Source organism: Balaenoptera ricei, chromosome 3 (genome assembly GCF_028023285.1).
Source record: "Balaenoptera ricei isolate mBalRic1 chromosome 3, mBalRic1.hap2, whole genome shotgun sequence".
Classification (NCBI taxonomy): domain Eukaryota; kingdom Metazoa; phylum Chordata; class Mammalia; order Artiodactyla; family Balaenopteridae; genus Balaenoptera; species Balaenoptera ricei.
Genome location: NC_082641.1, coordinates 33190582 through 33218054, shown reverse-complemented (window position 1 = coordinate 33218054; position 27473 = coordinate 33190582). Strand labels below are relative to the sequence as shown.

Below are 27473 nucleotides of genomic sequence, written 5' to 3'. Positions count from 1 at the left end.
TTCTTTCCTTCTTTTTCTACACAGATGGGAGTATATTGTGCACTGATCTATTATGCAACTTGCTTTTTAATTATTAATATATTAACTCTTGAAAACTGGCTATGTTCTAAGTCCTTCATATGCTTTATTTCATTGACTCCTTATAACAACCTTTGGGCCAGGTATGGTGAGTATCCCTATTTCACACACTAGGAATCAGACTGGGCACAGAGAGGTTATCGTGTAATGTTCTCAAAGTCATCAGATCTGTATTTGAACCCTAGCAGTCTCATTTTCTTGCCTTGGCTCAACTTCTTTGTTCTACTCCCTTTCAAATAAGTTGCCTGATGTTTGTCTTTTTCCGTTTATTTTGGGTGGTTTATTTTGTATGTTGTTTTCAAAAACACTTTGCTATTCTTTTTTAGACCAAAGCCGACAAAAATTTCAGAACTGAATATTATGATGAACAGATGCAAATATTCAGAAGTATCATCCAAGAGAAGAAATCAAATTTTAATGCAGATTTAACTATAAAATACACACCTTTTGAAGCAATTGGACAGTTTAAAAGTAAAGATTCAAAACCTTCTGACAAAAAAGACTTTTCAAATCATGCAAATGCCCAGGGTACCCTTCGATTTACATATTCCAAAAATGAAACTTACAAACTGTTGTTGTCATATTCTTCGAAGAAGGTAAGACCAAACATTTAATATAGAGAATATAATGGAATATTTTTCAAACTAACCAAACCTCCTCTTTTAAGTTTAATCCTTTAGAGCAGATAGAGCGCATAAGAGAAAGAAAAATAATACTCAACAAATCCTCAAATGTGTAGGTAGCTTGAAGGTCCAGAAGAAGAATGTTAACTGGAGAAAAATCTCTTCAGTATAGCAGTAATAAGTGGGTGAGATGTTTGTGGCTGTCAACAGAACAAGCATATTAAGAGTTCAGAGCATACTTTTTAGGACTTCCCTGGTGGTCCAGTGGTTAAGACTCCGTGCTTCCACTGCAGAGGGCACGGGTTTGATCCCTGGCCAGGGAACTAAGATCCCACATGCCGCGTGGCGCCAACAAAGAAAAAAGGGAATTCAGAGCATGCTTTTTGACTGAGATTGTGGTGATAGACTGTTAAATTTATATTCTCTTCAGAAGTACAATGAAAAATCATACTAAGGAATTTTGGTAATTCACTGTAATGTCTTAGAATGATGGCTATTTACTTACTGTAAAGTGTATTTCTAAAGTAACAATGCCATGAAATTGTACACATTGCATATGGAATTGGTCTGCTTACTTTGTAATCATACCTTTAATCTGAGACTTTGAAAATGTGTTTGTTTTTTAATATTTAAGCCAGATTTAGAAGTTTGTTTCATCACCTTTGGAATAAATATAGAATATACTTTCTGTAGTCAGTATGATGCTGGTAAAATGCTCACTCTTTCTTTTCTGATATCACAGTCACCTATTTAGATACCCTTCTTCCATTTAAAAAATAATACTCATTCACTCTTAGTACTTATATTATGCCTAATTGTATAATGGGTCGGTCGATACATTGCCTCTATATCCACATGCACACTCGCCCAAAGGATGCAGTTGGAAAATCTTTTAAGTCTTTCAACAAATATTTAATTGTGGACTTACTATGTGGCCAGGCACTGTTCCAGGTGCTTAGAATACATTTGTGAACCAAACTCATAAAGAATCTTGTCATGGAGCTGAAAGTTTAGCAGGGGGAGATAGACAGAAACAAACATAACAGTAAAAAAGGAAGCTATATAGTATTTAGAAAATGATAGGTGCTATAGAATAAAATGAGAGGTAGAGTAGTATAATGGCAATCAGGACTCTTGGGCAGATGGCAGTATTAAAAAAGAAGCTTAGGGTAGGCTTCACTGAGGAGATGAGCTCTGAATAAAGATTTGAAGGAGAGGAAATAGTCAAATAGTTATATTTGGGATGATATATCTGGCAGAAGAATCTATTAAAGACAAGTCCCTAAGATGGGAACATACCTGCCCATTGGGCCAAAGTGAACAGAAGGAGAAAAGGTTAGAGAGGTTACTTTGAATCAGATCATAAAGGGCCCCACAGCCTGTTCTAAGAGTTTGGTTTTTTCAGTGAGTGACATGAGGGACCATTGGAATGTTTTGAATAGAAGGTTGACATATTCTAATATATTTTCAGTGATTACTCTGGGTACTATTGAGAAGAGATTATGAAAGTTAAGAGCAAAAGGAAGAAGGTTTGTTAAAACTATTGCAAGAATCCAGGTGAGAGATGATGACAGTTCAGAAAGGACAGTTGTAGAGTCAAACATGACTGTACAAACGCCAAAATTTTTGGCCTGAGCAACCGGAAGGATGGAGTTGCTATCAACTGAGATGGAGAAAATTTCAGGTAGAGCAGGTTTGGAGACGAAGACCAGTAGTTAAGTTTTAGTTAGATTAAGTTTGAGATGTCTATTAGACATTCCACTGGAGATGTCAAATAGGAAGTTGATGTTATGAGTCTGGAATTTGGGAAAGAGGTCTGGAATTAAGCTCTAAGTTTCAGAGTTGTTAATATATAGATGGTGTTTAAAGTCATAGGCTTTGGTGAGACCACTAATGAAGTTAGTGTGGATAGAAAAGAGAAGATCAAAGACTAATCTCAGGGAACTTCAATAGAAAGAGGTCTGAAGAAAGAGGAGTGAAGGAAAGCAAGATGTGGCCAGTGTAATGCTGTAGAACCTTGCTACTCAAAGTGTGGTCCATGGACCAGCGGCAACAACATCACTGAGAAGTTAGGATCTCAGACCCTACCCCAGACCTACTGAATTAGAATTGTGTTTTAACAAGATTCTCTAGGTGATTTGTTCACACTGTACATTTTGAGAAGAACTACCCTAGATAACAAAAAATAAATAAATTCTATAGAAGAGAAAAGAGTGATAAACTGTGTCAAATGTGCTAATATGTGAAGATGAGGACTAAGAAGCACTGACTTTAGCATTGTGAAGGTCACTGGTGCCCTTCAGAAGAGGTTTTGAACAAAAGAGAAGTTTTGTTGGAGTAGTGAGGGCGACAGCATGACTGGGTTAGATTTAAGAGAAACTGGGAAGAGAGGAATTGGAAACAGCCAGTACAGAAAACTCTTTAAAGGAATTTTGCTTCTAATGAGGGTGAAGAAATGAGTGGCAAATGGCCAAACAAGTAAGGCCAAGAGATTATTTTTATTCCTTTAAGATGGAAGAAACAAGAGTATATCTGGATGGGAATAATCTAAGATCTACCTCTAAAATAAGTTGAGTCAAAGAACATAATGTCTTTCTGACAAGATACACCTAATTTTAGCAAAAACGAAAGGGAATCCAAATATGTTTTGTGCATCTTTGAGGTTGCATTAAGAATTATTATGCAAGTCATCAGGTGGAGAACACATATATATGGAGTAAGTTTCTTTAAGATTTTTGTTAGATACTGAATCACCCAATATCACCTGAAGTTAAGTCATGCAGTGTGAACAATTGTGCTTCTAAAACATAAAAAGTTTGGTGTGATGTTCGTATACACCAAGATGTACCTTTAAAAAAATAATAAAGCGTATTAAACTCCTATGCAATCAACACGTGCTAACCACAAGTACAGCAGGAGAACTTCAAAAGAACCTTCCACAAAATCATGGATGTCAGTTGTAGTTTAGTTTTGGCCAGGACAGTCTATAGCATTAAATCACATAGTTCTTTGTGACTGCCCCAGTTTTCCTTTGGAAATTTAAGCCATCATCCCTGGGAACATTAACTACTGAGGTGTTTAGATTGGCTTGAAAGCCACAGCTTAAAATATTATCTGTCCCTCCTGTTATCAAAAATTGAGAGGACTTAGTAGAAGGCACAGAGAGACCTGAGACCTAGGTTTTTGGGACAAATCTCTGCCACAGGCTCTGTGTGATTTGGGGAAAATAATTTGATACCTTTGTATCAGAGTTTCCTCATGTGTAAAATAAAATTGGGCTTCATATATAACATCTACATTTCCTTCCATTGTTAACATTTTTAAGTCAACTTAGGGAGGTATAATTTGCATACAATAAAATGAAAATATTTTGAGCATATAGCTCCATGATGAGTTTTGACTATTTTATTCACCTCCTTAAACAAGATGTAGAATATTTCCATCACCTCAAGAAAATTCCTTCATGCCCTTTGCATCAATCCCCTACTGCCTGAGAGGCAACTACTGACCAGATTTCTCTGACCACAGCTTAGTTTCACCTGTTCTAGAACTTCATATAAATAGAATCATACAGTATATACTCTTTGGTGCCTGACTTTTTCGATTAGTATAATATTTTTGAGATTTATTTATATTGTTGCCTGTATCAGTAGTTTGTTCCCTTTTATTGCTAACTAGTATTCCTTTGTGTGAATAGACTACAATTTGTCTATTAATTCCCCTGTCAGTGGACATTTGTCATTTTCAATTTTAAGCTATTCTGACCAAAGCCTCTATAAAAGTCTCATACAGGTCTTTTTGTAAACTACTTTTTTACTGATCTTATGTAGAAGTGAAGTTGCTGGCCATTGGGGTAGATGTGTGTTGACTTTTACAAGAAACTGCCAAACAGTTCTCCAGAGTGGTTGTACCATTTTACCCTTCCACCTGCAATGTGAGAGAGTTCCAGTTTCTGCACATCTTCATCAACAGTTTTGATAGGATTTTAAGTTTGCCATTCCAAGTGGGTTAAAGCGATATCTTGTGGGCACTGCTAAAAACGTATTGACTATGGAAATTCTAAATTTTGTGATTTTTGAATTCAAAATAATGGTGATAAAACTCATATTTCTTTTCTTCTGCTCTACAACAAAGGAAAAAATATTTCTGCATGTAAAAGGAGTCATTCACCTGGGAAGATTTGTGATGAGAACTCGGGATGTCATGCTGGCAACAACTTTCTTGGATTCTATAAAAGCTCTACCAGCTACCTATGAAAAGGGGGAATATTTTGCATTTTTGGAAACCTATGGAACCCACTACAGTAGCTCTGGGTCTCTAGGAGGACTCTATGAACTAATATATGTTTTGGATAAAGCGTCCATGAACCAGAAAGGTATACCTAGAAATAGAGTTCTAACTTCCAACATTGTTGTAACCATCCACCATTTCTAGTGTTATCCTCTTCCAATGGTTAAAGGCTTTAGAGTAGAGTTTTGTAACCTGCTTCTTTGAGATAACTCTCTCCCTGCCCTTTGGCCTCTAAAATCCTATCAAACAGCAAATTGCCTTCCACCTCAAACAAGATGACTTGGCCCTGCACTACTCAGCAGCACTACTGAGAAATGCACAAAATCGTATTGCAATATAATATTATTTGGTGGTGCTGCTTTTAGTGAAATATTATTTAAAAGTTGAAAAGTACAAAAGACGTCGTTTACATAACCTCTTGCTTAATCCATAGACTGGTTCAATTATATGTATGCCAATTATCTTCCAAAGTATTCTTCAGAATTGGAAAGGAAATGTTCTAAATTTTCTCTCAGAGAGGAAGGAAGAAGCAATGTTAACAGCATGTAAATCTAAAGCAAGAGTGTAAAATTAGTTTTACCTCATATGACCACAATTCTAACTATGGGGTGGTGGTTGAATTGGGTCCATAAATAGGTTTCTGACCACACTTGAATCATGGAAAAGAGTCTATGATTGATCATCAGTGTCTGCCATATGCACAGAATAGGCCTATGTGCTACATAATTACTATCCTGACCTAAAGACTTCCTCAAAGCCTTTTAAGAATAAACTAGATGCCAAGTTTCTATGTTAATAAGTTTTAATTATTTATCTTGTGAGTAATTAAGGCTTAGTTACATCACTCTTTAAAGAGGTGAAAGATGCCAGCATATCTCCTCTCTCTGCCCTCAAAGTTTTGGAGTGTGTCTCTTAGGGAAGGAAGTGTTGCCAAAAGCACTTCCATGGCTCTTTCTCCTTAGCCTCTGGCTGTGTCAAGCAAAAAATGGGATTCAGCTCTGATCTTAAAGCCTGACACTGTCCCCACAGTGGATAAACCCTTTATGGATGAAACAAATATGAATGGCCAGAACCAGTTGCTCTTGATGCTTCAGTCTAGCCTTGGGCCAGTAGATGCATTTCCAGGGGGAGTGGAGTATGAGGTTTCTTGGTTTATACTGCCTCACAAGGCTATTCCAGTGAGATGGCATAATGGGGTATCTAGGAGCCCTGCCCAGTAGGCTATATTGATAGATATCACATGGGGGATGGGCACAAGAAGAATGTGTCTTGAGTAACTTGAAAATCAGAAGAGAAAGGCTCAGCAAGGGTGATCAAAACACAAAGAACTCTTCAGGCCAAGAGTTGCTTTGGTGAAACAACTCTATGGGCTGAAATCTTTCATCTTGGACAACTCAGAGCTCCCTACTTATATCTACTTACCTTCTGGTCTTAGTAGACAAAGATCATTAGGTGGACTCTGGGTCTTTGAAGAGGAAGTCATTCTTCTCACTTCTCTACTTTGCCACACCCAAGGTCCAAGCCACGTCCTCCACCTCATTTTGGGGTATCCAGACTCTGTTTGGTCATGGAGAGGTCCACAGCTGAGGTAGAGAATCTAAGCTTTAGGGAGTCATTTAGGTATTTTCATCCTCATCTTCGAATCAGAATTCTCATGCTTCTTAGGTTAAGGTTGGAAATCTAGTATTCTGAATTTCTAGCATTATCTTCCATTTTTATCCTCCCTCCTCCTTCACCATGGGAAATTCCACTGGATATTTCTTAAGTTCTCAGTGATTGTGGATACACAAAAGATACTTGTTGAATGAATGATTGACTAAATGCCTCAGATCTCTACTTCTAAATCTCACCATGGGATCCTGGGATTAACTTAACTTCTCCCTTTCCTTCTTTGTAAAGCATTTTGGCTTCCAAGACAAACAACCACGTGTTTGTATACGTGTGTGTATATGTGTGTGTGATCTGAAATGATAAATAAGAGCAAAAACTGATATGGTCAATGAGCTCAGGCCTGGGAAGTTACTCTTAAAATGAAGAAATAATTTCCTCTTTTAAATCAGGAGAATAGACAATAAATTATATACTTGAGTAAATATTGGGATTTTTCTTCGTTATAACTGGAGCAACCACACACCACAATGAGTCAGCTCCCAAGACCAATGTCTACTAAACAGCATTCGTAGGACCAGAATAAAGTGTCATATATTTAAGCCATCTGCCCAAAGCAACAAACTAGCTACCTCAGTGATGAACTGAGTCTTCCAAAGAGGATCAGGAGATGTTGATGCCTCCCATGACCAAATTATGAAGTTGATACAGAGAAGTGCTTAATAACCAGACAGCTCTTGTTTCTAATACCTACTTGGCTAATTACTAATTGAATACCATCAGCAGGTTCCTTAACTGCTTTGTGATTCCTTATGCTTATCTGTAAAATGAGGATAATAATAAAACTTACCTCAGAAAGTCAATGAGAGGATTAAATTAGTTGATTTACACAAAATGCTTAGAATGATGCTGGGCATATAATCATTCAATACATGTTAGACATTGTCTCCCTTTTATGGTATTAGAGGTAAAGGATGGACTATAGCCACCCTTGTCTGACTCATGTCCCTTTTAACAAGGGGTAAATTTATAGGACCTTTACCATTAAGTTGACAAGCAAAGTCAAAGGAGACCACTAGATTCTAATATGAGGGCAAAGCAGGGCAGATATAACCTTGCATTTGAGTTCAGTAATAATGTCTAGGAATCCATGTAAGTATGTTTCTCACAAAATAGCAAAATTGGAATTTATTTATGATGTTGATAGACATAATCTAATAATTTCTAACTAAATATATTAAACAGGTGTTGAACTAAGGGATATACAGAGATGCCTCGGGTTTAATCTGGATTTATCTCTGAATGCTGGACTTGAAATCACAGGAAATATTAATTCAGACAATTGCTTAAAGAGAGGTGACGGTAAAATTGGTAAGTATGGCCTAACTTACTAGGGTAAAAAGAAGGAGGAAAGGTCAATGAGCACTGCCCTGTCACTATGAGCCTTGTTTATTGTCTCCCCTCTTTATAAAAAACAACAACAACAACAACAAACTGAAAGTGCTTAAAAACTATTTTATCTTTTTTTTTTCTTTTTTCTTTTTTTGCCAAGCCACACCAGCTTGTGGGATCTTAGTTCACTGGCGAGGGACTGATCCCAGGCCCTCGGTGGTAAAAGCACGGAGTCCTAACCACTGGACTGCCAGGGAATTCCCAAAAGCTATTTTATCTTTACAGTGGTTCCCAAACCATTATAAACACAAGTAACCTGGGGACATGTATTCAATGGTATCATCATTGTGCAGGTCGTGAACTGCACAGCTCTGGAGAATACAGCCATTCACACTGTGGTCATTGTAGATTTGTATTTTTATCATGGCAATGGTAGAAGCCCGATGGTAGAAAAATATCTCGAGGAAAGTTTTCTTTTTTTCCCCTAATTTTAACAAAGCTTCCAAATGGCCTAGTGACAGTGCTATCTGTGTCCATCAAGAAAGGAGAAGGCCAAAGCCATCTCCCTAACTCAATCTTCCACCTGACTCAAAATCCCTAATTCACCTTCACCCAATTGGTCAAAAGGTACAAGCTTCCAGTTATAAGATAAATAAGTACTGGGGATGTAATGTACAACGTGATGACTATAGTTAACAGTGCTGTGTGATGTATTTGAAAGCTGCTAAGAGAATAGATACTAAATGTTCTCATCACAAGGAAAAAATAATTTTTGTAACTATATGAGGTAATGTATGTTAACTAAACTTATTGTGATAATCATTTTGCAATATATATGTATGTCAAGTCATTATGCTGTACACCTTAAACTTATACCATATTGTACGTGATTATATCTCAATAAAACTGGGTGAAAAAAAGAAAATACCTAATCCATCCTTAACATTAAATCAGTACATAACATTTTTAAAAATATAATTTTTTTGGTATAAATATTACTTCTGTTGCTAATCATTAGCAGATTTATAAGCATGAAGTAGTGGAGTTCTCAATTTGTATTCTAATCAGAAATACTTGAGAGCATTCTCAGAAATACAAATGCTTGAGACTCATTTAAAGAGTGATTTAAAGAGTCAGCTGACGCAGAGCACAGGGAGATCAGCTCAGTGCTTTGTGTCCACCTAGAGGGGTGGGATAGGGAGGGTGGGGGGGAGACGCAAGAGGGAGGAGATATGGGGATATATGTATATGTATAGCTGATTCACTTTGTTATACAGCAGAAACTAACACACCATTGTAGAGCAATTATACTCCAATAAAGATGTAAAAAAAAAAAGTCAGCTGATAGTGGAGAAGTAGAAGAGAGGAAAACCTAATAATTTTAAAAGCATACCAGCCACTAACATGTGGCCATGCTTGGAAACTACTGATGAAGTGAGAAGAAAACTGACCTTGCCATCAAATGTCATAATTTCAAAATTTGGCCATTAAGCTTACTGTGTGATCTTGGGCTAGTCACTCCATCTCTCTGAGGCTCAGTCTTCTCATCTATAAAAATAAAGAAGGATGAACAAAAATCACCTTGAAATTACTTTTTAGTTCAAAAAATTCACAACTCTAAATGATTCACCAAAAGCTTTTTAAAAGCGGTTTAGTCTGGGAGAGACTGAGGGAGAAATAACGTAAAAATTGGGGTGGAAAGAAATTGTGCTTTTTACTTTATTCTTTTTTATACTCTGAAGTTTTTTATAATATTAAAATAGTTTAAAGCAAACTTACACAAAATATAATTATGAAGGTAAGTCTGCAACAAAAAATGTATCCAATCAAGAGTCGTGTTCCCATGTGTGCATGTGCTTAGGTGATGAACTTTGAATTATTAATGTATCTCAAGCATCATACCATTTATATTTTCTTTAAAAAGATGATTGAAATCTATAATTGACTACTAATAAAAATTACCCTTGGAGATTTGGGGTGAAAAAAATTACATAAGTAATATTTATAAGTAAAATTCAATAAATGTACTAGACTATACCTTATGAAAGGGGTTCAATAAATGTCTATCAGATGTCACAGAACTATGCATGCTTCACTTATGTCTTCTTTCTCTTCTCAGAAAACTTCATGAGTGACGACCTCATCGATGATGTTATTTCATTCATAAGAGGAGGAACAAGAAAACATGCAACTGAACTGAAAGAGAAGCTTCTCAAAGGAGCCAGGATGATTAATGTGACTGACTTTGTAAATTGGGCCTCTTCCTTAAATGATGCTCCAGTGCTCATAAATCAAAAGGTAAAAAATGTTTATTTTCACATAGAAGATTTTGTCATTTTCTTACTAAATGTAATTGCTGGTTCAGATGAACAGTTAACTTCATCTGAAAGAGATGTGAGCATTCAAATGCACTCCCATCTCATCCCTGAAAGAAGCATGGCATAGAAGAAAGGCACAGAGGGGGCATCAGACCAACCGGGCTGAGTCTGAGTCTCTGCTCCTCACTAGATGTGTAATCTTTTCTGACTTCTGCAACACTGAATTCTCCAGGGCTCCATGTTTATTTTGAGGATTTAATGTGATTGCTTGTATAGAGACTATAGCACAGATTGGTACAAAGTAGTTGCACAGAAATTGTTAGTTCCCTTCCTGCTGCCCCAGTTGTCCCTTGCTTTCAGGTGACATCATACCACCACTTCCAACACAGGAGAATTGTATTTATCAAGGGCCTTTGTGAAAGGGAAGTTCATAAGTTCTCAGAAAATAAGACCAAGAGTGAACAATTCTCATGGTCAGGAAATCCTTTCCTTTTTGTATCTTGATTATAATAGTCTTCCATTTATAAACCTTTTGGGACTTTACAGTCTTGGTGCTTATTCCTAAGGGGAAAAAGCTACATTATAATTGTAAAGATATAAATGCCAATGTTATTTAGCCTCATCATTCTCTCCCCAAACTAACTATAAAGGCTATGTGTTTTCCTTTATTGCTATTTTGTTCCCGATATTATTAGAAAGTATTTTTCCTACTTTCTTCTATAGCTTTCAATTTTCCCTGTATGTTTCACAATTTTCTTCCCTCGGGTCAAATTTATCTTTGATTGCCCCCTACTTCCTTTTGATTAACTTGAGTTATAAACATGTTGACATTTTTTTTTTTTTTTCCTTTGGCCACACTACACAGCATGTGGGATCTTAGTTCCCCAACCAGGGATCAAACCCATGCCCCTGGCAATGGGAGTGCGGAGTCTTAACCACTGGACTGCCAGGGAAGTCCAACATGTTGACATTTTTGATAGGACTAGTTATTAGAGAATTGTGTTCCTTCATTCTTCATTACTGTCTTTAAAGAGTGAGTGAAACCACCAAAACTACTTCATTTATGTGAGAGAGAAACTCAGAAACTGGAAAATTGTAATGTACTCTCCCTTTAGGTTGTGGAAATCTACCCAGTTGTAAATGTGCAAGCACATCTGTGAGAGTCTTCACATATTTTGTCCCAAAACTAGGACAAAGAGAGGAAAAAAGTTGTCCAAATTAGCATGCCCGTATATAAAATTAAAATCAGAAGAGACCCCTTTTATTTTGTCATATTTAAATTCATTATCTTGAACTCAGTGAAATAAATCTGTTTCAGAAGATCTTAAATAAAAAAAGAATTGATTCGGAATTCCCTGGCGGTCCAGTTGGTTAGGACTCCACACTTTCACTGTCAAGGGCCTGGGTTCAATCTCTGGTCAGGGAACTAAGATCCCACAAGCTGCATGACCAAAACAAACAAACAAACAAACAAGAAAAAAATTGATTTAGGTGGATGTTTACATTCAGATGGACACCTAAAGTGTCTTGTCTTCTCATTTCTACAAAGGAAGTTCAACTGTCCTTGTATGGATCCAAGACTGTTCTCTGAGGAGGTCTTAATAATAGTCCATCATATTCCAGAGCTGATTTTTAAAATCTCAAGTCAATAAAGTATCTGCTGAAGATTTACTACTGGATTTACTTGAACTATTCAAAAACCTTCACAACTCTGTTGGCACAGTCCTACTGGCTGGATGCAAAATATAGTTTTATTCTATTTTTAAGGGCAACTATTGACCCCCAGATTTTTAGATTGGTGGGCATTCTGTCTAAAATAGCTGTATGTTTCTTTCTTCATGAATTGGAAACCTGGACTTTTCATATCAATGTTCTGCCTAAGAAGAAGGCAACCATAGTTAGTCCACCATGAAACACTTTTTAAATTTATCTTCTTGGAGGAGAAGTTCAAAAAATAGTAAAATATTATGTTTTTTATTGACTTCATATGGCTTTTAAATCTCTAGAGACCTGAGATGTAGCTTAATTTGACCTTGAAATAGACTCCAAGTTATTTTGCTCTCATAAATGCAAGTGGTCCTTTGGTTAACTGGCATTTCCATGAGGTAATTAAACAATCTATAATCACTAATTCATTCTTTGGTAATTTGAAGCATTCCATTGTCTGCATATGACATGTCCAAGCACTGGGGATGACCTTAATATTAAAATAATTGGCCCTCCTATTTAATTATGTAAAGAATTGATAAAACCTCTCCCCACTCACACTAAACTGGTTTATATTTAATTCTCTGTAGCAATTTGTCAATTACTTAGGTATTTATGTTGCAAAGAGTTTCTCTTGGAGGAAACAGGAAGAAGTTATATCACTCTAAATTAAAGGCTGTTTAAATATATTACTGAGATTTTCTAAGTAAAGCACTTGGTTTTATTTATATTTATTTTCCACACTAAAGTAACTATGACCATGCTATATTAAGTAGAATCTTGTGGCTTTGATTATCCTTTTGTTTGTGCATCAACAGACCCCAGATCACTTCTTGAGGAATGTCTTGGCCCAGTCCAAGAATTTTCCTTCAGCCCTTCTCCCTGCAGAGGAGATAGGCTGGGTCTCTCTTTCAATATTGACTTTGTCATAGTCTTCAACTTTCATGAAAGTGTATTAATTCCATTCCAGCTTACCTGAATATTAACACAAATGGCTCTACATTTTACCTCAATAGAATAGCTGAACTTCGGTTTCTTGAGCTTACTGCTACAAACTAGTTATAAAGATGTCAGGTGAGAGAAATTACATTTAGTAACAATTGCCTGAGAGATAAAAAGTTTAGGAATTCCTCCAGAGCAGTAGCAGTAAAAATCCGCAGAGCTAGCATACAGCATATTGGCTTCCTGAAAAGTTTTGTTTTTGCGTGCTAAAGAACAAAGTTATTCTTGCTTTATTTACTGAAAGGATGTTACAAAATACAATGTCCCCTTTATGAGAACTCATGGGAGATACAGCTCTTAATTCTCAGTTTCAAGGATCATTTTGTTTCTCTTGGGAATCAGGTGAGCTTTTCTTACATGCAAATAATCATTAAAATTCAGTTGTCTTTTTCAATGTGCTGGAAATATAACCAAATTTATGACTCACCTTGTGCAAATGGATGGGTCCTCCTGCATGAATTTTGTGTATTTGTGTTTCTTTTGCCTTTATCTTGCCTTTTCCGTTCTTTCTCAATTCTCCTTTCCTCATTTCCCTCAACCACTCTTATCCACACACATGTCAAGTTAGATTAAGCTCTTTCTGGAGCAACGTTGAATAATAATGAATTAATTTATCTACCATTTTTGTTATATTATACAACTCTTAGAGTGATGCACCAGATGTTAAAGAACATCAGAATTTTAAAGAGCTGTGGTACCAGTGTTCTACGTTATAGTCATTACAGTTATAATTATATAGTAAAAATCATTCCTAACTCTCTTGTATAGCAATTAAAAAATAAAAACCACTCATTCTTTCAACAAACTACATTTGGTACATATAGTTTCATCAGTTTGGAAGCCTGAAAGAAACCTAAATGTACTTAATATCAAACAGTATTGTCAATTTATTTGTATTTCAGCATGTTGCGTGATAGATTACATCCATGGAAAATGGTAGAAAGAGAAGGGAGTTAGCTAGTATAGGAGAAAAATGAAAACTGTTTTCTTAGTTAACCGCAGGCCAAAGTTCATTAGAAAAACATGCTATTCTTCAAGCAAACTTCAAGAAGTATGTTTTAATCGTTCTTTGTCTTCTTCTGGGATTCTCGACTCCTGGGTTTGAGGCTCCTCTGAAAATATTTGCCATTGCACATCCTTCCTCTTTATCTGTTTAAACACTGTTTATGCATTTCATCCAAACTGTATTTTCTCCAAGACCCGCTATTCTTGTATCTTCAGTTATCTGGCCTTGACTTTCCTTTGAAAGGTCAGACAAAATGAACTTCTTTTCTTGAAAATCAAGATAACTCCACCACAGGCTTATGTTGTTTGTGCCAATGAGGCAACATTGGTAAGAGGTTTCTTTCTTCCAAATAAACACGTCATAGTTGAAATCTGAATCCTACGTGCTAATTCATAAAAGACTATGCTAGGGGATTGTTGTGGTGACTTCGTAGAAATTCTTGATATATTCTGGATATGAGCCTATTCTCACATAAAATTGTTACAAATGTCTTCTTTCATTGGAGAACTTTCACCCTTCAATAGTATTCTTGATAACAGATATCCTCTTTTTTACTTTTTAGTTTGAAATAATTTTAGACTTTTAATTGCGCAAATAGTACAGACAGTAAAATTTCGAAAACAGCACAGACTTCACACATACCCTACACCCAGCAGCCCCAACATGTTAACAGCTTACCGAACCATAGTACAGTTATCAAAATCAGAAAAATTGACATTGACTAAATCACAGAGCTTATTTAAATTTCACTGGTTTTTCCCCTGATGTCCTTTTTTCTGTTCCAGGATCCAAGCAGGATCCTGTGCTGCATTTAATTGTCATGTCTCCTTAGTCTCCAGTCTGTGACAGTTCCTTAGACTTTCCTTGTCATTCATGACCTTGGCACTTTTGATGAACATTGATCAGTTATTGTGTCAACTGTCTCTCAGTTTAGGCCTAGAGTAGATTGAGGTTCTGCATTTTTGGCAAGAATACCAAAGAAGTGATGTTGTGTCCTTCTTAGTGCCTCGTATCAGGAATTATGATGTTGATTTCTTTAATGTAGTCAAATGTATATTTCTTTTCACTATAGTTAGTGCTTTTGTGTCCTATTTGAAGTCTTTCCCAACCTCAAGGTCTTGAAGATACTCTCCTATATATTATCTTCCAGAACCTTTATTGTATTGCTTTTACATTTCAATCTACAATCAACCTAGAGTTGTTTTTTATGTGTCCTATAAGTTTGAAGGTCACTTTTTAAAAAATTTCACTAGGAATATCTCATTGTCCTAGAACAATTTATATTGTGTTATTTATTCTATCTATTAGAATCAAGCATTGGTCTACTTTCAAAGTAGACTGTTTTGAAGATCTTCTCCATTATCTTTGTTTTTTAGCAATTTTACTCTAATGTGCCTAGGTGTGAAAAGAACAGTTTTTAACCTTGCTTTTCATTAATGGAGTATCTTGATGCCTTGCACCAGGTTTGTAATATTCTCCACCATTAGTTCTTCAAATACTGCTTCTTATACGTCTCCTTCGGGGACTCAAATTACGTAGATCTTTTACCTTCCCACTCTATCTTTTATGTTTCCTATTTTCTTTCTGTATTTCCTGACTTTGTATCTCTTCATGCTTCATTGTCAATATCTTCTTCTAACCTATATTTCAATTCATTAACTTTACTTCAGTTGTGTCACATCTGCTATTTAACCAGTCCATTAATTTGTATATTATATAGCAAGTTCTAATTCTCTTTATTTTTTTCAAATCTTCTATTTTTAAAAATAATTTGCAGTTCTCTGCTAAAATTTTTAATCTTGTCTCTTACGCTTATGTAAACATAGTTGTTTTAAAGTCTACGTCTGATAACTCAAATCTTGGCATTCCCAAGCTCTGTTTCTCGTTTCTATTATTTCTACTGATTCTCATTCACGTTGGCTCATTTCCTTGTGTACCTAGTTACTTTTATTGTGGGCTGGATATTATACTTTAAAAATTGCTATCAGAGTAGCTTGAGGCCTGAGATGCTTTTATTGTCTTCAAAAGAAATATATATTTGTATCTGAAAAGCCTCTGGGGTACTAATGACTCAGGATTATTTTAAAACCAGCTGCAGTCTTTGCCAGGGCTACCTCAATTCCAATTCCCTTTTACTTCTAGGGCTGCAGTCCTTTGGGGCCCAACCCAAAGCAAAACTTGTTTACCTTTGCTGTCCTGAATTCCAAACTTTTTTCCCCAGCCCAGTAACGTGCTGCTCTACCTCTTAGCTCCTCGACTGCCTCTTCCTGATTTAGGAAATGTGTCAAGGGGACTGGTGACCCAGAAGTACTGGGCTCACCTCACTGAACTTCCACCTCCTCCCAGATCTTAGCCTAGTAATGTTTTGTTACCTTGTTAGTTCTCCAGGGCTTTCAAGAAAATTTTTTAATTTTACTTTTATCTTGTTCAGCTTTTCTCACTGCCCTCAGAAAAAGGATTAGTTGACTTTATTTAATCCATCATTACTCTTCGGCAGGAATTTGTGGTGTGTGTGTGTGTGTGTGTGTGTGTGTGTATATATATATATATATATATATATATATATATTTTTTTTTTTTAAAATAAATTTATTTATTTATTTATGGCTACATTGGGTCTTTGTTGCTGTGCGCCGGCTTTCTCTAGTTGTGGCAAGCGGGGGCTACTCTTCGTTGTGGTGTGTGGACTTATTGAGGTGGCTTCTCTTGTTGTGGAGCACGGGCTCTAGGTGCGCGGGCTTCAGTAGTTGTGGCATGCGGGCTCAGTAGTTGTGCCTCGCAGGCTCCAGAGTGCAGGCTCAGTAGTTGTGGCACACGGGCTTAGTTGCTCAGCAGCATGTGGGATCTTCCTGGACCAGGGCTCGAACCCGTGTCCCCTGCATTGGCAGGTGGATTCTTAACCACTGTGCCACCAGGAAAGTCCTGTGGTATATTTTTTAATCTTGTCTTTTGATTCCAATTGCTTATAAATTTTGTGGTCTCTTATTTCAAAGTACTGTGCCACCAAAGTGTCTCAATTTCTTACAGTTTATCTACTCAAACACCTTTATAGTCACACAATTGAATTTGCTTACATTAAATAGGCATATGATACAAGTTTTCTATACGTGTTTTACATATGTACATAAAACATAGCCCTGTATACTCTATATGTGTTATATCTGTAACATAACTAAGAATTTTTTGAATTCTGCCCTATATTACTAGAGTAATCTTCTTTCCGTCTTAACACCCTCAAATCTCAACTTCATAGTCATTTTCTCAGGAAAGCCTTTCCAAACTTCCCTGATTCAATGGTAGCAACTATGTATCTTACTCCAGGAATTTAAGTGTACAAAATAAATCATTTAACTTCATTTATTTTAGTATAATTAAATTTGACATTGACATCCCATCCTTCCATGCTGCTGGAAAATTCATCCTTCATTCATTTGTTGGATGGGGTTCAGGGTAGCTCTTGCTTGTCCTGATGCTTCTGTCTGGGAAATGAAGATACGATATATATAAGTATTTAGTCCACGGTGGTCATCCTGATAACCTCATTGTTCAAGTTTACAAGTTCACTTGAAGTCAGGTGGTTGCAAACTTTCCATGCCAACATTGGGCATGGGAGTCATTGACGAAGCTGTAGCCTCTTCCTTGATAGCCACCTTCCCTAGGGGCACTCCAAAGATTTTGCTACTTCCCAAAATAGCTGCTAGAGATCTAGCTATGGTTTCCTGCTACTTGAGGTACATGCTAACTCTACCCTCTTCCTGGACTGGAGGAATGCCCCCACCTTGGTGGCATTCTTCCCACACTCCTTCTCCCAACAAAAATTTATCAATGAGTTCAGGCTTTTAGAGAAAAAAATATCAATAAAGAGTTTGCCTTTAGGGGCATTCTGGACTTGGCATCACACACAAACCACCTCTTAGACAAAAGATCACAAGCACTTTCCTACCTTCTGGAAAAGGGGAGGCAGAAAAAAGGCAGCAAAAAGGATTCACAATATGTCAGTAAATTAGCCTGCTAAAACTTTAAATCCCTGACTGTTCATTGTTAAAATACATATACCTGTCCTTTATAGCACCTAGTCACAGTTTCCATTTTAAATTTGTCTGTATGATTATTTTAATATCAGTCCCCTTACCTCCATAATGGGATCTCCATGATTACAGAGATCATGACTAGTTTTGATCACTGGTAGTCTTAAAAGCTAACATCATATCTGGCAATAATAATCATTCAATAAGCCTTTGTTGAATTAATGAAGCAATGAATAAATAATTTAGTGAAAAATATTGCACAAGCTCTGTCTATAGAAAAAGACCTAAAATTAAATGTTTTGCTCTCTTGCAGCTGTCTCCAATATATGATCTGATTCCAGTGAAAATAAAAGATGCACACCTAAAGAAACAAAATTTGGAAAGAGCCATTGCAGACTACATCAATGAATTCAGTGTAAGAAAATGCCAACCGTGCGAAAATGGAGGGAATGTGATTCTGCTGGACGGACAATGTTTGTGTTCCTGCCCAAACAAGTTCGAGGGAGTTGCCTGTGAAATCAGAAAATAGAAAATCTATGAAGGTGAGAACAACTCCTTTGATATTATTAAGGACAAAAACATACATTTGGGGGTTATTTAATTTGAAAACTAGCTCTTGAATTAATTTGCGCTAGACTTCTAGATTATCCATATAGACAGAAGATAAAGATTGAATGAATAGTGGAAATAAACAAATCAGCCTTTATGTGTCATTTAGCACACAAATTAAAAATCTACCTCTACATCTAAACAGAACTATAAACAAATAATAAATTGTAATGATTGTATTACTTTTTAATTATAAAAAATGTTCATATAAAGAGAAAAGCTTACAGAAATATAACAAACGTCCAGGTGGACATATACTCATCATGTGCATATATGTGTGTGCATACATATAGGTAAATACTTCAGAACCCTTTTATAAGAAGAACAATCACAGATACAATAGAGTACTTTGTACCACATCACCTCCCCCACAAAAAAAGCCCAGGTCCATTCTTCTCTCCCACACTACTCAGATACAGTCACTTTCTTTTTTTTTTTTTTTCCAGTTTTATTGAGATATAATTGACATAGAGCATTGTATAAATTTAAGGTGTACAGCATAATGATTTGACTTACATGGATCATGAAATGATTATCACAATGTTTAGTGAACATCCCTCATCTCATATATAAATAACAAAATTAAAGAAATAGAAAAAAATATATATGTTTTCCTTGTGATAAGAACTCAGGATTTATTCTCTTAACGACTTTCATATATAACATACAGCAGTGTTAATTATATTTACCATGTTGTACATTACATCCCTAGTAGTTATTTATCTTATAATTGGAAGTTTTACCTTTTTGACTGCCTTCATCCGCTTCCCCCTCCTGCCAATGCTGCCTCTGGTCACCACAAATCTGATCTCTTCTTCTATGAGTTTGTTTGTTTATTTGGTTGGTTTTGAAGTATAATCGACCTAAAACACTATGTTAGTTCCTGTTACACAGCATAGTGATTCGATATTTCTATACGTTTCAAAATGATCACCATGGTAAGTCTAGTTACCATCTGTCACCATATAAGATATTATGTAGTTATTGACTACATTCCTTACCCTGTACATTCCATACTCCTGACTCATATTTTGTACCTCTTAATCTCTCTCACCTATTTCTTTCTTTCCTTCACCCTCCTTCTCTTATAGTCACTTTCATTAAGTTAGAGTGTATCCTTCCAGTCCATATTTTTTACTTGTACTAAATACATCTGTACCAATAAGAAAATACTCAATGTTGTTTTGGATTTTTAAAATTTACATAAATGGTATTTACTGAATTTTAATTTTGCAATTTTAACTTTACTAGTGTTTAAGAAAACTGAGTTTCTGCACTTTTTACAGCTAATCATCTGAAATCATATTATTTTACTTTTTTCAAGGAAGAATGACTTTAGCTCTGTTTCTAATACTAAGAGGATCTCCTTGGTCTTTCATTCTGGTAGAATTAATTAGAATCCTAATAGATAAGTAAGATTTAGCTCAACTGTTAATTATCACAAGATTAGCTAATTAGATTAACTTCCTATGGAAATCATAGCTTACATTTTTGATTGAATAAGCAGTTTCCTACAACAAAATGTCTGAAACAATTATGTAGTTTCCTCAAACAAAGATTCACAGTCTCAAGTTTATCATTCAAACATACTTTCAACTACTGCTACAAAAATTTTTTTACAAAATTTTTAATATTACAGGAATGTCTTTTGCCCTTCTTAGCAAACACAGAAACTCAACAACATGGTGACAATATACATGTTTAGATTTCTCTGAAATTTTAGGATAATTGATTTTTCCTATATACTGTCTCTGTCTCTCATCTATCTAAAATGTCAACCCAATGTTCTGTATTCCAAAAAGCATTAGTAGTCTCCAAAAATCCATACTCAAGACCACTGTTTTCTCCCTATTTCTCTCTATGTGGACTATTCTGCAACTTTCTGTGATTTCTTCAGCTCTGCCTTCTAATTTTTCAGTTCTTTTTTTCAGCTATGTATAGGCTATACCGTTTAACCAATCTATAGAGGATTTTAAAAAATTATTTTAATTATAAAATAATTTTAATTAAATTATAAATAAATTTAATTTCTGTATGTTTTGTTTTGTTTTAAGTCTATTTTTTTTTCTTTCCTGGCCTACTGGATTTTTCCTATTTTTGTTTCTTTGAACATGTTAAATATGTTTATATAGAAGTCTCTCCCAGATTGATCCAGAATATATAGTTTCTGCATGTACTCATTCTCATAGCATTTTGTTCTTCCTTGAGTACTTAAGAATTTTTCATCGCAGGCCTCGTCTTCAGGGGAATTTGTTTCCTGTGGGAACTTTGTCTACTCTGGGTAGTGAAGGTAATCCTAAGGTTGTTTGCTTCTGGGGAAGCCCCATTGTTTTCATCCCTTTGCACCAGTTTTTCATGTAAATGTCTTGGTTTGAGTTCTACATTTTGGATTTATGGATAATGAAAATCAAGGTCCCTCCTCCTATATGTGTATCACATTTTTGTAAACACTGGTATCTTCTGGTTGACTTTTCATGCCTGATCAATGATGGTCCACGAGTTCCTTGCTGAGACACTAGACCACAGTGAAACCTTTCTTGCTGAGTCTTTCCATTGAGGGAGCTCTTCCAGGTATCCAGTTTTCTGCAGAATGTTCAGTTCCAGCTTTCCACACAAACTGGGCCGACCCCCTTCATGAAGCTGAAAACCTTAAGACGTCATTTTTCTTTTCGCATACTATTTACCTAGGGTGAAAGGCTCTGCAACTTTCTCCTCCATCAACCAATCCAACCTCCCTCTCCTTATGTGTTTCTACTTCTTCCAGACTAGTGGTTCTCAATCAAGTTACTCATTGTATTTACCTGGTTAATTTTTTTAAAAAGGGCAAAAAGAGAAACACAACAAAACAGATATCCATCCCAAGTTAATTAAACCAGAACCTTTGTGGTGGATATTGCCTGGCCATGGTTCTCTTTTTCTTCTTTTCTCTCTTTCTTTCTCTCTTTCTTCCTTTCTTTCTCTCTTTCTTCCTTTCTTTTTTTCTTTCTTTTTCTTCCTTTCTTCTTTTAAATCCTCTTGTTATTCTAATCTATAGCCAGGGTTAAAAACCTCTATTCTGGACCCAGGCCAATTAACACCTCCAATGAAATCTCCTCCAGCATCTTCAGGCATCAGTTCTCTGTCTACGCTCCCTGAGCACTTTCCCCCCTGCTCTTCCAGCACTAATCACACTTACTCTCCCGACACAAGATGAACATCACCTCTAGTTTGGAAATGTGTCTTATATCTTAAATCTCACTCTTCTCCCAGCACCTAGACAGTATCTCACACATTATGGTACAACAAGATAAAAGGATGAATAAATGGGTGGGTGGATTGACCCAAAGTTGAAGTTCTATTAATCATTAAGATTTGATAATCTTTTGTTTTTTTCCTAGGATTGCCAGCCAAAAAAAAAAAAAAAAAAGAGAGAGCTGCTGTTTGTTTCCCTGGGATCGTATGGAAAGAAAAACATCAGGACCTTCCAGAGATCAGGACCTGCCAAATGAAAAGCAACGTGCTTCATGAAAATCCTGCCAACCTCTGAAGTCTCCTCTCTCTTAGATCCACAATGCTTCTTTTCCTCCTTAAACTCCTATGATGTTTCCATTTTTTATTCCCTAATGAGGAGAGTCAGCAGTGAAATATGCCAGGACTGCTTTCTCCCACAGCCAATGCCAATCCCTTGCTAACAAAACAAAATTGAATTAAAAAGAGAGTGTTGGTTAAAAAGATTTAAAGTAATTGCGAAAGTTCTTTGTATGATGAATACGTTCTGCCAGTTCCATTACCACAAGTCTGTATCATGCCGTTGTGCTCTTGTTTACGTTCTTGCATCTTGTTCTGTCATTCTTGGATACATGCATGCATTCATTCTGCAAATACTTGCCGAACACCTACCGCAAGCACAGAACTCTGCTTTTTTAAGTCTTAGCTCTCTGATTTAACTCTATGTCTCCAAGGAGAAAAGTGTACTGGATTTGCAACCAAAAACCATTAGGTTAAATCAGGTGAAATTGTCTCTATTTAGTCATATTTTACCAAAAACAAAACAAAACCCCAAATTCAGTGATTTCATATGATCCAACTTAATACCTAGCCTTATGAGTTGCATAAGGTTAAGTCTACCCACATAAGGAGCTAATTAAAGGAGCTGGCTATACAATTTTATTCATTAGATAGCATGGCACTTAAGACCTGAGAGCTTTGAAAAGGTCCGAGAACCCTAAAAGAAGAAGAAGGAGAAGGAAGGAGAAAAGAAGGGCTCAAGGTACAAGGGGAAAAAGACAAAATCAGAATTAATACATTTTTAATTAAATGTCAACAACATTATCATGTCAATTCGCTCATTGTTTTTTATTAATAAAATTTTCACACTTTTATAAATAAATTTAAGTTAGTTTTCCTCACTTCACAGAAATTCTCAAGAATGTACATGATTGCTGAGAAATCACAATACAAATAATTTCAAAAGCAAAATTTAAAAACTAATTTTCAAGGGTTTTTTTTTCCAGCAAAGAAAAATGTTGTTGGATATGAGATGTATTTTAATGTAAGGTAGGACACAGAGATAGTTCTCTAAAAATAAAAGTGTCAGGCCCTTTAGGGTATAAAATAGCATTGGTACTCAAGAAAATACCTATTTCCTGCCCCCCCAGAAACCTGAGTGAATCAGAAAGAATTAGGATGTTAAATACATACAAATACTGAACTCTGGTGTGTTCTTAGACAATCCACTGTTGAGAGAGTTTCTGATGTAGAGCATCTGGATTAAGGTAGAGTTACCATAGTAACTACTGAGAATTCCTTGCATCCTTGTGAATTACAAATTGTCAAACAAGAAAAGAGCTGAGCCTCGACCAGACTCCTGAGGGTCAGCTTAATGATTTATCAGAGTCCCTTTCCTGGAAATGGGGGAAAGATTGTAGGTTCACTGTTGACAGTGAGACTCTCCAACTTCCTCCAAAGGTGGCAAATCTGGTAGAGCATTTCCAGCAGGGTGCACCACTGAGACACCAGAAACTGCCCGGCAGGAATCAGCATAGAGGAAGAATCACCAGAAATTGGGGGAGATGAGGACCTCCCGGAGGCTAAGGCTTACATGGCTCATCCTGGATTGAGGTTTCCTGAGAAGGGAAGTCCTAGCTTGGTCTGGCCAGACTCACTGCAGTATAACCCACACATGCTCTCTGAGATGGCACACCACAAATTCAAAGAGCAAGGGATGTGTGAGGGAAACAGTCCTCTAATGCTCAGGCCGTACATTCAGATCATTATACTGAGCTCCAGCCATTATCAAAGGACCTGGGAAAGCAGGATGGGCATTCGTGTTTCCTTGGTCCTAATAAGAAAAAAAGCTTCAGAGAATTGCTACATTTTTACGCTTTTACCTTTTTATACTTAAAACTCAGGTTGCTTATTCATTCTACTGATGACATTGGTAGACATATGCCTGCTCCCTGCCAACACATACCAGCTTTACACCATGGTCTCCCCAAGGCCTTTTGAGTGTGTATTTGATTGTAAACATAGCAGAACACTGCATCCAAAAACCCCACAAGAGAAGGTCCTGAGTTAGTGTCCCAATATTTATGAAAAACAACCCAAAATGGTGAATAGAGACTAGGCTCAGCTTACATTTATTTTCAAAGAAGATAAAACTTCTCTCTCTCTCTCTCTTCCACACACTCACACACACAGACACACACACACATATAAATAATTTGTAGGACAACCATCTATCTTTCTGCCCACCAACCCTCTCCCAGCCCCTCCACCACCACCTCATGTTCATTACCCCCTACTATACTAAGAACAGTGAAATGGTTCAAGAGAATGGGATGGCTTTTTAACAGTAGACAGATTACTAAACTCCTAAACCCCAAGATATGCCCGGGGTTAGTAATATATCCTTCATAGAATTGTTAGGTTGATTCATTGAGATAAAACATAAATAACCTTGGCACCTAATAGCAATAAATTGTAGCTGTTGCTATGGTATCATGCAAGGCTACTGATATAAATCTTTTCAAATTTCACTCTAATGTTTGTGACATTAGACAGCCAAGAGGATTAAACCTGAAAATGGAGGATAACTGTATATGGCAGAGTGGCTTAGTACCCTCCTCTAAATAATTAGTGGGTTCACTGACTTATTTTAAGAGGAGGTGTTTTTGGAGATTGGTTCAAGGTGGCTGAGTAGAAGGACATGCTCTCACTCTCTCTTGTGAGAGCCCAGAGTCACAACTAACTGCTGAACAATCATCAACAGGAAGACACTGGAACTCACCAAAAAAGATACCCCACATCCAAAGACAAGGGAGAAGCAGCAATGAGATGGTAGGAGGGGCGCAATCACAATAAAATAAAATCCCATAACTGCTGGGTGGGTGACTCACAAACTGGAGAACAATTATGCCATAGAAGTCACCTGGAGTGAAGGTTCTGAGCTCCACGTCAGGCTACCCAACCTGCGGGTCTGGCAATGGGAAGAGGAATTCCCAGAGAATCAGATTTTGAAGGCTAGTGGGATTTGATGGCAGGATTTCGACAAGACTTGGGGAAACAGAGACTCCGCTCTTGGAGGGTACACACAAAGTAATGTGCACATCAGGATTCAGGGGGAAGGAGCAGTGACACCACAGGAGACTGAACCAAACCTACCTGCTACTGTTGGAGGGTCTCCTGCAGAGGCAGGGGGTGGCTGTGGCTCACCACAGGGACAAGGACACTGGCAGCAGAAGTTCTGGGAAGTACTCCTTGGCATGAGCCCTCCCAGAGTCCACCATTAGCCCTACCAAAGAACCTCTAGGCCCCAGTGCTGGGTCACCTCAAGCCAAACAACCAACAGGGAGGGAACTCAGCCCTACCCATCAGCAGACTAGCAGATTAAAGTTTTACTCAGCTCTGCCCACCAGAGTAACACCCAGCTCTACCCACCACCAGTCCCTCCCATCAGGAAGCTTGCACAAGCCTCTTACATAGCCTCATCCACCAGAGAGCAGATAGCAGAAGCAAGAAGAACTACAATCCTGCAGCCTGTGGAAAGAAAACCATATCCACAGGAAGACAGACAAAATAAAAAGGCAGAGGACTATGTACCAGATGAAGGAACAAGATAAAACCTCAGAAAAACAACTAAATGAAGTGGAGGTAGGCAACCTTCCAGAAAAAGAATTCAGAATAATGATAGTGAAGATGATCCAGGACCTTGGAAAAAGAATGGGGGTAAATATCAAGAAAATGCAAGAAATGTTTAACAAAGACCTAGAATTAAAGAACAAACACCTAGAAGAATTAAAAAACAAACAGAGATGAACAATACAATAATTGAAATGAAAACTACACTATAAGGAATCAGAATAGCAGAATAACTGAGGCAGAAGAACGGATAAGTGACCTGGAAGACAGAATGGTGGAATTCACTGCCGCAGACCAGAATAAAGAAAAAAGAATGAAAAGAAATGAAGACAGCCTAAGAGACCTCTGGGACAACATTCAACGTACCAACATGCACATTATAGTGGTCCCAGAAGAAGAAAAAGAGAGAGAAAGGACCAAGAAAATATTTGAAGAGATTATAGTCGAAAATTTCCCTAACACAGGAAAGGAAATAGCCATCCAAGTCCAAGAAGCACAGAGAGTCCCAGGCAGGATAAACCCAAGGAGAAACACACTGAGATGCATAGTAATCAAATTGACAAAAATTAAAGAGGAAGAAAAATTATTGAAAGCAACAAGGGAAAAATGACAAATAACATAAAAGGGAGCTCCCATAAGGTTAACAGCTGATTTCTCAGCAGAAACTCTATAAGCCAGAAGCGTGTGGCATGACATATTTAAAGTGATGAAAGGGAAGAAACTACAACCAAGATTACTCTACCTGGTAAGGATCTCATTCAGATTTGATGGAGAAATCAAAAGCTTTTCAGACAAGCAAAAGCTAAGAGAATTCAGCACCTCCAAACCAGCTCTACAACAAATGTTAAAGGAACTTCTCTAAGTGGGAAACACAAAAGAAAAGGACCTACAAAAACAAACCCATAACAATTAAGAAAATGGTAATAGGAACATACATATCAATAATTACCTTAAATGTGAATGGATTAAATGCTCCAACCAAAAGACACAGGCTCACTGAATGGATACAAAAACAAAACCTGTATACATGCTGTCTACAAGAGACCCACTTCAGACCTAGGGACACATACAGACTGAAAGTGAGGGGATGAAAAAAGATATTTCATGCAAATGGAAATCAAAAGAAAACTGGAGTATCAATACTCATATCAGATAAAATAGACTTTAAAATAAGGAATGTTACAAGAGACAAGGAAGGACATTACATAATGATCAAGGGATCAACCCAAGAAGAAGATATAACAATTATAAATATATATGCACCCAACATAGGAGCACCTCAATACATAAGGCAAATGCTAACAGCTATAAAAGAGGAAATTGACAGTAACACAATAATAGTGGGGGACTTTAACACCTCACTTACACCAATGGACAGATCATCCAGACAGAAAATTAATAAGGAAACAAAAACTTTAAATGACACAATAGACCAGATAGATTTAATTGATATTTATAGGACATTCCATCCGAAAACAGCAAATAACACTTTCTTCTCAAGTGCGCACGGAACATTCTCCAGGATAGATCACATCTTAGGTCACAAATCAAACCTTGGTAAATTTAAGAAAATTGAAATCATATCAAGCATCTTTTCCAACCACAATGCTATGAGATTAGAAATAAATTATAAGGAAAAAAACGTAAAAAACATAAACACATGGAGGCTAAACAATACTTTACTAAATAACCAA

At 36.7% G+C, this 27473-nt stretch overlaps 1 protein-coding gene across 1 annotated transcript in view; it reads left to right on the top strand.

Moving 5' to 3' along the window:
• C9 (complement C9) overlaps positions 1 to 18580 on the top strand; it is a 51551-nt gene extending 32971 nt beyond the window's left edge. Inside the window, exons 6-10 of the mRNA XM_059919253.1 lie at positions 405 to 674; positions 4836 to 5076; positions 7845 to 7970; positions 10111 to 10289; positions 18365 to 18580. Coding sequence (XP_059775236.1) covers positions 405 to 674; positions 4836 to 5076; positions 7845 to 7970; positions 10111 to 10289; positions 18365 to 18580 — 1032 coding nt within the window. The remainder of the gene's footprint in view (positions 1 to 404; positions 675 to 4835; positions 5077 to 7844; positions 7971 to 10110; positions 10290 to 18364) is intronic.
• Positions 18581 to 27473: the final 8893 nt, after the last annotated feature.